At 42.9% G+C, this 11,223-nt stretch overlaps 1 protein-coding gene across 1 annotated transcript; it reads right to left on the bottom strand.

Annotated features, from left to right (window-relative positions):
- On the bottom strand, window positions 1-1,292 carry LOC125550278 (probable glutathione S-transferase GSTF1). Its single transcript, XM_048713241.1, has 3 exons — window positions 950-1,292; window positions 748-796; window positions 1-619 (listed from the first exon to the last, which is right to left on the bottom strand). Exons 1-3 carry the CDS (start codon window positions 1,100-1,102, stop codon window positions 138-140), a joined length of 684 nt encoding a protein of 227 aa, XP_048569198.1. The 5' UTR covers window positions 1,103-1,292; the 3' UTR covers window positions 1-137.
- Between the last annotated feature and the right edge of the window lie 9,931 nt (window positions 1,293-11,223).

Raw genomic sequence — 11,223 nt, 5'->3', positions numbered from 1 at the left:
TTAGACTTTTTGTACTTGCGATTAGGAATGTGGAAACAGAATGTTCCTTCGTAAGAGCGAAGGTATCCTGAATTTGAGGTAGCTAGTCGCAGCAGATTAATCAATGAAGATACACATACGAATTTACGATATTGAATTTAAGCAGACGAAGATGGCTTCAACCAGAGGTGGATTAACGGCGCCACCTTCTTGACCGACGGCCTGGCCATGATCCGCCCCCACCACGCCCACACGTTCGCGCGCGACTCCAGCAACGTGGCGTACTCGGTTCCGGCCACCAGGTAGTAGGTGATACCGAAGTGGACGAGGTCGGCGAGGCTGAAGAAATCTCCGGCGAGGTACGCGTGCGTCGACAGCCGCGCCTCATACACGTCCAGGACCTTCTCCAGCTTCCCCACGTTCTCGTCGACAACGGCCTGGTCTCGCGCGCCGCCGATGAACGGCAGGATGACGCACTGCTGGACGATGTGTTCGATGGCCGGCTGGTACTGGTGGGCCTCCACCTCCGTCCACACGTCCACCATGGCTGATTCCTCGAGGCTGGATTCCCTTAGAAGATCGGTGGTGGGGTTGGTGCCTCCGTACTTGCGGAGCAAGTACCGAGAAATCGCGCGCGATTCTGAGATCGTATTACCGACGTGCGGATTAATTGATAGGGCAAAAGAAAAATCTAATCATCTTTTGTAAAAGTGAGGTTTTGATTAAGATGCTATGGTCTGATTTGTGATGAGCGTGAGAATTTCATACCGAAGAGAGTCAGCTCTCCGTCCTCTAACACTGGGATCTTCCCGAAAGGCTGCAAGATTGAAGCATACAAGAAAACTTAACATGGAAAAATGGAATGAGATAGAAGATTAGAGCACCTGACTAATAACACTTGTCACGGGAAAATGGGATTAAGAAGGTAGAGTGCTGTGGTTGATGGTTGAGCTCAGCAGAACCGACGTACGTTTCGGGAGAGGTGTGGCTCGGCCCTCTGCTCACGCGCCGCCATGTCGAGGGGGACGAGCTCGTAGTCTGCGCCCGTCTCCTCCAGGCACAAGAGCACCGTCGCCACGAACGGAGACGCCCCCACCCCGTACACCTTCACGGCACCGCCCATGTCTGGCTCTCTCTCTGCGGTAATTTAGCTGGCTCTGTTTTTTTTTTTTTGAAAGCAGCTCTGTTTCTGATGCCTATAAGTATCGGACTGTACAGGAGCGGAACTGGGAGCAGCTGAGAGACGAGGTCAGAGGTGAGGAAGGAGAACGGTAGGTGGGTGGGGATGCAGAGGAAGGGAGGAGAGCTAATCAGATTTCTCATACAGCATGACCAGTCCACAGCGCACGGCGCCCATTTAGCAACGACCACCCAGCTTGCATAGGCCCCACTGTCATAGGCACACCCTATTCAAGAGTCAAGACTATGTCTCCCATGCTGGGCGTGGGTCCCGCTTCCTAGAGTCTTCTTCTCCCTCACCCTTCCGAGGGCATCTCTAGCGTTGACCCGCAAACCAGACACCGCATTCGTCCACAGACAGAGGGACAAATCCACGAACACTAATACGGAAGCCGGCCATCCGAAGCTACACACATATGTCCTGCGGCCATCCAAACAAATTTGATAGATATTTAAATAAATCCGACAAATTTGGGCGGCAATTTGAACCTACAACAACTAGACTTGTATGAGAACACACTTACGGGGATAAAGGCCGGCAATAGCATCTTGAAGGGCCTAGTGCAAATAGGGTGTAATGGACCGGAGGAGGATTTATGGTCTATGTAGACATCTACACCTTATATGAAAAAAAATAGTAATTCAACAAAAAGTCAAAAATTTCTGAAAATATTTTTAAAATAAACTTGACCTTATATTGTACTCGTGAGAAAAAAATCCACAAAAGGAAAATATCCCATTGACTTCTTTTCAAAAAAGATAAATTTTTGGCTAAAGTAGTGTGAATAGTGATCTATAATAGCCAATAAACTTTGTCTTTTTTTGCTGTAAGGTCAACTTTTGTTTTTTTTCGTGAAAATTTATATACTAGTGCAAAAGTAAGTCAAGTGTTTCGTCAAAATAGTTCTTACCTATTTTGACTTTTTAGTAAAATATTTTTTAAAAAAAATCCCCATATAGGGTGCATATACAACCAGAAACACAAGTCTATTTTCCGTAATGGACCCAACAACTTAATGAGGTAAAAGAAGAACTTCCACCTGTATATAATGCATGCTATAAAGTCATTATAAAGGCATAAATATAGGAAATGTAAGTTTCACTATCAAATAATATCTTAATACACTATCTATATGTGAGTATAAGATAGAAATGATGGATATGGGATACATGTATTCCAATATAAATAACATCCAAAGAAATATAGTGTGGTCACGCGGGGTATGGGGGCATACCCCCCCGGCCCCCTCACACACACACACACACACACACTCTAACATAAGGCATAGGAGGGGGTTCAAGCCCATCTAATCCCACTTGAAAAAAATAAAGTATTTGGTCATGGTTGGCGTACTTACTATCCATTAGTAAAGTCATTTATTTGTATAAGTGTTGGTGTTATCTTTCATCAAACATTTTTCGGTAATGTATTTTTTGTGTGTAGATGTATTGGGCCCTTATAGATAGGTCCTAGGCCATCGTACTTCTTACCATGGCTTAGGATGGCCTTGTTGGGGACTATGTCGGTCGGTATTTTTCAAGCTTGGTTATTAAACATATCTTAATATAAGAAAAAACAAGTTGTTAGGGGGCAGATACAAAGTGATCTCAACATACTGGTTCAGCTACACATCCTTCTTGATCTAATTAGTAACTCATCGTAGGTTGTGATCCCTTCAAATCTTGAGAAGCTGGTGAATATGCAAAAATTGAACCTGTCACACAACGATATTAGTGTTTCAACACTAGCAGGGTTATCTCACATGACAAGCCTTGAATGAATTGACTTCTCTTACAATCGACTTGACGGTGAGATGTCATAAGGGAATGCTTTCCAAAATGCATCAACTGTTGTCTACATTGGGAATTTGGTATTATGAAGTAAGCATGAGAGAAGGGGCTACTCCTTCGGGTGCGGGTCGAAGGGAACCACTTCACTGGTGACCTCTCGGTGGCAGGTGTCTATGTCAGCTTAAACAACCTGGCGCCCACCGGGAATAAAATACCACCGGGATATTGTCAAACTCGGGGAAATGCATCAATTTCATGTGTTTGCCCATACATGGCAATGCCTTATCAGCGGGATTTGGTAGCCTAGCTAGCTTGCAAGACCAAAAGCTTGCCATCTGGAGCCAATTGTGGCAAAGTTTGGCAACAATTTCAACCTACGACAAGTAGACTTCTCCAAGACCTCGCTTATGGGGGGTCGGGATAGACAATAGCATCTTGACGGGCTTAGTGAGAAAATTTTGTATATTATTGTGGTGACATGGGGTGGGGGCATCTTCCCCCTACTCTCTAACAGAACATGTGAGAGGGGCAATACCCTCTAATCCTAACTTAACTTGTTTCCCTAAAGAACTAAACTAGTTGTCATGGTTGATAGAGTTACAATCCATCAGTAAAGATATTTATTTATAGAAGTGTTGTTGTTATATTCCACCAAACATATTTTCGTAATATATTTTATATAGATAGATGTATTGGGATGGGTCATAGGCCATCGTCCTTCTTACCATGGCTTAGGGCCAACCATGTTGGGGACGATGTCGATGGGCATTTGGCAAGCTCGGTTATCAAACATTTTTTATATAAGCAAGAACGAGTTGTCAGCGGCAAATACTAAGTGATAACAACATATTGTTCAGCTACATGAACTTCTTGATCTGGGTAGTTACTCATTGTTGATTGTGATCCCTTCAAATCTGGAGAAGTTAGTGAATTTGCAAAAACTGAACCTGACACACAACGATCTTAGTGGTTCCACACTAGCGGGGGTTCCACACTAAAGGGACATTTGGTTTCTCTTATAATTGACATGCCAGTGAGATGTCATAAGCGAATTCTTTCTGAAATGCATCAGTTGATGTCTACATTGGGAATTTGAGAGTATACAGTAAGCACCAGAGAAGGGGTAAGCGACTTGATATGCCACATGTCCCTTTCCATTGTGTTAAAGGAAGAGAAAAAAGTGTGCTAGTAATTGGGTATTATTTAAACTCAATGGCCTTCCTCAAACTTAAGTACTTCCTTGGTTTCTCAAAAAACTTATTTCCATCTTTGGTCCCCCAGTTATACTCTTCAATTATTTTGAGGCTTTTAATGTATGGGGCGCCATTTCTATTGACATTTTTTAGTTGTGCCATTTCGTTCAGGCGTTGATCGCCCTATCCCCTGAGTAGTCCTTCTGAGAGAGGTACTGTAAGTGCATCTAGTGCCCCTTAGTGATTTTGGTGTATTAAAGACTTATAGGTTAAGGGACTAATGCGTTTGTGAGTGTACACAGGTATATAAGTCTATGAGGAGTTTGATATTTACAGAGAAAGTCGACCCCTAAAAATGAAGTTCTTCGACTGAAGACTTTGGATTTCTGAAGACTTTCTGAAGACTTTGAAAGTGAAGAAATTGGTGTGACCCTGAAGACTTGGTATTCATTCGAGGAACATGAAGCGTGAAGACTTTTATTTTCGTAGTTTCATTTTCTCTTTCTTGAGTCATAGGAAACACCGTACTGTTAAAGGGGGTCGAGGAAATACTAAGAAAAAAATTTCCATGTGATGCTCAACTCAAAATCCTACACCTACCAATCCCTTCGAGTGAAGCCATTGGAAATCTCATACAGTCCAGTCATATTCTTCAGTGACAGAGACTAAGTTCTTCTGGTCTCTGAGGAATTTGTTCTGACTGAGGAGTTAGGAATTCGCCAGTGCGGACTACCTACACAGTGAGGAACATGATAGCCCTGAAGATTTTGCTACTCAAAATTCCGACCGTTGTTGTGCTATCAACCAGCTGTCCCAAAATATATATCCACCTAAACGGTCATATCATTGAAGGGCATTTATGTCTTATCATGTCGGGCTGCTCTCTAGGCTATAAATAGCCACCCCCTACAACCACTAGCTGGTTGGCTGCTCCGAGAGAAACTGACACTTGTCATCTGAGAGCAACCCATCCTTCGAGGACTTTGAGCGAAAATCATCAAGTGAGAAAAACCCAAACCCAAACACCTACAAACCCCAAGTGATTGAGCATCACTGAAGAGATCAAATTGATCCTGCGTGGATCCGACGCTTGTTACCTTTGAAGACTGTGCTTCTTCCAGACGGTTAGGCGTCATGGTCTAGAGCATCCAAGAGGAATTGTGGATCGCAGAGTGACCAAGTTTGTGACAGTTCGGAAGTCACCTGAAGACTTACCAAGAGTGATTGGGTGAGGTCTGTGTGACCTTAGCTCAAGGGGAATACGGTGAGGACTGAGTGTCCTGAGCTGCGTGTTCAGGACTGGGTGTCCGGGACTGTTTGTCCTCAGGTTTAAATACCTAGCCGCCCTAACCAGATGTACAACTGAGACAGCAGTTGGAACTGGTCTACCAAATCATTGTCTTCACCAAGCTTACTTGTTCTATTTCCTCAACTCTTTCATTTACTCATAACTGTGTTGTGTGATTGTTCATATCTGTACTTGAAGACTTTGACTGAAGATTTTCTCAATTTCCTTAGTTCAATTTCTTCAGTCTATTTGTCTTCATCATGTGCTTACGCTTTCTGTACTCTGTGCCTGTCTTCATTTCATCATGATGACTATGCTTGTGTTATGTTATGTTTACTTTTGAGTACTTATTCCGCTGCTAGCAGTTCTTCGCTAAGGAATTTCCTCACCTGCAAATTCCTCAATGAAGAATTCATAAAAATCGCCTATTCACCCCCTCTAGTCGATATAACGCACTTTCAATTGGTATCAGAGCAAGGTACTCCCTTGTTCTGTGTGATTTTGGTTTAACCGCCTGGAGTTTTAGTTATGTCGACCACAGGTATGATCAAGGTCTCTACTGGGTGTCCTACCTTCAATGGGACGGACTACCCCTACTGGAAGAATAAGATGCGAATGCATCTTGAAGCAATTGATAACGATCTCTGGTATGTTGTGGAAAATGGTGTTCCCTCTGTCACACCTTCTCTGAATGCTGCTGATGTGAAGAGATTCAAGCAACTCGAATCTCAAGCGAAGAATATCATATGTGGCCATCTGAGCAAAGGACAGTATGGAAGAGTGAGTGCTTTGGAAACTGCTAAGCTTATCTGGGATAGACTGTCCAAAGTGAATGAAGGAGTCTCAACACAGCGTGACTCTCGAGTTGATGTTCTTCGCAACCTCTTCAACCGCTTCAAAAGACTCGACAATGAAAATGTTCAACAAACCTTCGATCGCCTCACTGACATCTCAAATGAGCTTCAAGCACTTGGTGCCACTGACATCACCGACCATGAGGTGGTGAAGAAATTGCTGAGATCGCTTGATTCCTCATTTGGCACTCTGGCATTGATGATACAAGAACGTGCTGATTACAAGTCACTTGATCCCGCTGATATTCTCGAGAGGCTAAATACTCATGAGTTCCAACTTGCTGAAAAAAGAGATCCCTATGGTTCGAGCTATGGCAGATCACGTGCACTGAAGGCCAAGGCAGTATCTGAGTCCGAAGATGAAGACTCTAGTAGCAGTCTTGGTGATCCCGAAGAACTAAGCCATGAGCTAGCACTGCTCGTGAAGAAGTTCCAAAAGTTCTCAAGACGTGGTCGCTTTGGAAGACCCTCAAGGAGCAATGATTGCTCATCCAGTGACTACAAGAGGAGGCTCTGTCACAAATGCAAGAAACCTGGACATTACATTCAAGATTGTCCTCAGTGGGAAAAGGAATCAAAGAAGAAGAAATACAAGGATTACAGTTCTGATGATGAGAAGAAAAAGAAGAAATCCACAAAATCTTCATCATCAAAATCCTCAAAGTCTTCATCTCACAAGAAGAGCAACTCCAAAAAGGCTCGGGCATTCATTGGCAAGGAAATGGACTCTGAGGCTGAATCTGAAGAAAATGAGGAAGAGGAGGGATCTGAGGAATCCGAATCCGGTGTGGCAAGCCTAGCCCTCACTACTGCATTCGTCAGCAAGTCTATTTTCAACTCTGAAGAAAATGACCTCACCAACAAGGCTGATGAAGGCAATGATGACTACGCTCCCACCTATTGCTTCATGGCAAAGGGTGCCAAGGTACTCAAATACACCTTCTCTGAATCAAGTGAGAATGAATCTGATGAAAACCTCAAGCCCAGCTATTCTAAACTTGCTAAGATTGTTGTAAAACAACAAAGGGCTTTTGAAAAGGTTCAAAACATGCTAGACAAAAGTGATGATATGTTGGGTGAAGAAATGGATCGCACTAAAGCCTTGACTGAAAATCTTCAGAGACTTCAGACCAGGTTTGACAACCTTCAAGGTCATCATAACACTCTGTTATCTGATCATGAGAAGCTTTCTTATGAATTTCTTCAAAGAAAGCAAGATCTTGAGAAGCTAAGAGTGAGTTATGAAGATCTTCAGAAGGAGCGCGATTCATTACTTGCTCAACAAATCAGTGCTTCTTAGGAAGAATTTGTTCCTCCTTGTTTGAAATGCATTGAACGTGAATCTGCTAATTCTTCAGCTGAATGTTCAAATGCTGCTAATGTTTCAAATTCTTCACATGCCTATGCTATCACTAATTCCTCATCTAAGGACACTGCTAGTATCACTGACGATGCAGGGCTAAAGGAATTGTACATGACAGGCATGTACAAAAGCCTCAAAGGGCATCAAACTCTTTGTGATGTGCTTAAAAAGCAGATCCTCAGCAGGAACCCTAGGAAAGAGGGTATTTCCTTTGAGAGGAAACTCAATGCTGATGGAACATATTGGAAGCCTGAGCAGTACCCCAAAACTACATGGGTTGCTGCAAAGGGACCTCCAGTTGATCCATATAACTTATCTGGATTTGCATGTGAATCTCCTCGTTCTGACGATGAGTCATTTGACTCCAACTATAAACTGTTCAAAAGTCAGAATGGTGGAGTTTTTGCTAGATATGTTGGCACTAACTGTAGGAACGGTCCCCTTATGAACAAAATCTGGGTTCCCAAAAGGTGCCTTGAAAGTCTTCAAGTGAATGTCCTCAGGACACCACCTATGAAGAATAGAAACCCCAGATCAAATTCTTCATATGGACCAAATTCCTCAAAAGGATCAAAGTCCTCACATGAGTATCATCGTGCTAACAACTCTGTTTCGCAGGGAAGAGCTAAGGGCTATGAATATAAGCATTATTCTTCTAATCATCATGTTCATAAGTCCTCGAAGAATTTCTCTGCTTATTCATATGCTTATCCTAACTCCTCTTATGTGAAATGAAATGGACTGGCTTCTATGCCACCTTTCTCGTATGGAGCTCGCAGAGTGATGAACTCTTTGCCACCCCTTCAGATGTGGGTGGTGAAGAAAAAGAACTAATCTCTTCTGCAGGGTCAGGTCTCCAGACGTACGTAATCGTCTGAAGAATTTGCTGGAGACCTGAGTATGCCTGAAAGTACGCAGGCTAATCATGAAGAAATGAACTTTCATTTCTCACGTCCTTATACTGCTTTATCTGTTCTTTTACTTGATGAAATTGATCTGATGAATTGATGTCATATTCTTCACTGATGAAGTATATGAGTTCGTAAGTTGCACAAATTCATCTGCAGGATGATCAACCCAAAGCCACTGAGTGGGTCCTCGATAGTGGATGTACAAATCACATGACTGGTGATAAGAATCTATTGATGGATGCTCCATTATCTCCGTCGCATCTGAAGCATATCATCTTTGCCGACAAAGGGAAAAGTCAGGTATTGGGTCTAGGTAAGGTTGCGATCACAAAGGATCGACGCATGGACAAAGTCATGCTTGTCGAGTCCTTAGGATACAACCTCATGTCTGTCTCAATGCTTTGCGATCTCGATATGGTTGTTGTCTTTGGCAAGTACCGTTGTGTTGTGGTTATGGAAGCTGAAAATTCCAAAGTCTTCGAAGGCTTTAGGAGAGGAGACATGTATATTGTTGATTTCTCTACAGGACCACAACTAGCCGTGTGTCTACTTGCAAAAGCTTCAGAAGGCTGGCTATGGCATCGACGACTTGTTCATGCAGGCATGAGGAATCTGCACACGCTTGCGAAGAAGAAGCATGTCATCGACATCGAGAATGTAAAATTCCTCAAGGATCACCTATGCGAAGCCTGTGAAGCTGGGAAGATGACAAAGGCTAAGCATCCAGCAAAGAAAATCATGACCACCACTCGTCCATTTGAATTCTTCACATGGATCTTTTCGGTCCTAACCATTATTCTGCAGTTTCAAATGACGCATCTCAATATGGCTTTGTTATTGTTGATGATTACTCTCAATACACATGGGTACACATTGTTACTTACAAACATGAAGTGCAGGAAGTCTTCAAATGATTTTCCTCGAGAGCTTCAACCAACTTTGGTGTGAAGATCAAGCACATCAGAAGTGACAATGGAACTGAGTTCAAGAATTCTGGTCTAGATGACTACCTTGATGAACTTGGTATTACTCATGAGTTATCTGCTCCTTATACTCCTCAGCAGAACGGCGTCGTGGAGCGCAAGAACAGGACTCTTGCTGAGATGGCTCGCACTATGCTTGATGAATACAAAATGCCTCGTCGTTTCTGGGTTGAGGCAATTGATACTGCGTGCCACATCATCAACAGAGTATATCTTCACAAATTCTTCAAGAAGACTGCCTATGAACTCCTCACTGACAAGAAACCCAATGTAAGTTATTTCAAAGTCTTCGGTGCTAAATGTTGGATTAGAGATCCTCATCACAACTCAAAATTTGCACCGAAAGCACATGAAGGTTTTATGATTGGTTACGGAAAGGACTCGCACACCTACAGAGTCTTCAACAATGTTCTTCACATCAGTTCGAGCTCAACAATGTCTGGGAACTGGTCAAACATCCAGATCCTCGCAAGCACAATATCATTGGCACAAAGTGGATCTACCGCAACAAGCAAGATGAAAATGGTTTTGTGGTGAGGAATAAGGCACGACTCGTAGCTCAAGGCTACACACAGGTTGAAGGAATAGATTTCAATGAAACTTTTGCACCTGTTGCTAGACTTGAGGCTATTCGCATATTACTTGCTTATGCTAACCATCATGATATCACTTTATATCAAATGGATGTGAAAAGTGCATTCCTCAATGGTAAGCTTGAAGAAGAAGTATATGTTGCTCAACCCCCAGGTTTTGAAGATCCAAAGAATCCTGACAAAGTCTTCAGACTCAACAAGGCCCTCTATGGCCTCAAGCAGGCCCCAAGGGCATGGTATGATACCTTGAAGGAATTCTTCATGAAGAAAGGCTTCAAACCCGGTTCACTCGATCCTACTCTTTTCACTAAATCTTATGATGGTGAATTGTTTGTGTGCCAAGTATATGTTGATGATATTATCTTTGGCTGTACTGACCAATGTTATAGTGATGAATTTGCCTACATGATGAGTGAAGAATATCAAATGTCTATGATGGGAGAACTAAAATTCTTCTTAGGTATTCAAATTCGTCAACAACGCAATGGCATATTCATATCTCAGGAGAGATACCTCAAGGATGTACTGAGGAAATTCAGCATGCAAGATTGCAAAGGCGTAAAAATTCCTATGCCCACAAATGGCCATCTATGCACTGATGAAAATGGTATTGACTTCGATCATAAGGTATACCGCTCCATGATTGGTTTTTTATTGTACTTATGTGCATCTAGGCCAGATATAATGCTTAGTGTTTGCATGTGTGCCCGATTTCAAGCTACACCGAAGGAATCACACCATAAGGCTGTGAAGCATATTCTTCGATATCTAGCTCACACACCAACACTTGGATTATGGTATCCCAAGGGCTCGACTTTTGATCTCATTGGATATTCTGACTCTGACTATGCTGGTGATCGTGTGGACCGCAAGTCAACATCTGGTACATGTCATTTCCTCAGACGATCTTTGGTCTGTTGGTCCTCGAAGAAGCAGAACTGCGTATCACTATCTACTGCTAAAGCTGAGTATATTGCCGCTAGTTCTTGTTGTGCTCAATTGCTATGGATGAAGCAAACTCTCAAGGACTACGGCATCAACATGAAGAATGTGCCTCTCTTCTGTGACAATGAGAGTGCCATCAAGATT

The sequence above is a fragment of the Triticum urartu genome, chromosome 1, assembly GCF_003073215.2.
Source record: "Triticum urartu cultivar G1812 chromosome 1, Tu2.1, whole genome shotgun sequence".
Taxonomy (NCBI): Eukaryota; Viridiplantae; Streptophyta; class Magnoliopsida; order Poales; family Poaceae; genus Triticum; species Triticum urartu.
The sequence above is the reverse complement of the archived record's forward strand: the minus strand, read 5'-3'. Positions and strand labels throughout refer to the sequence as shown.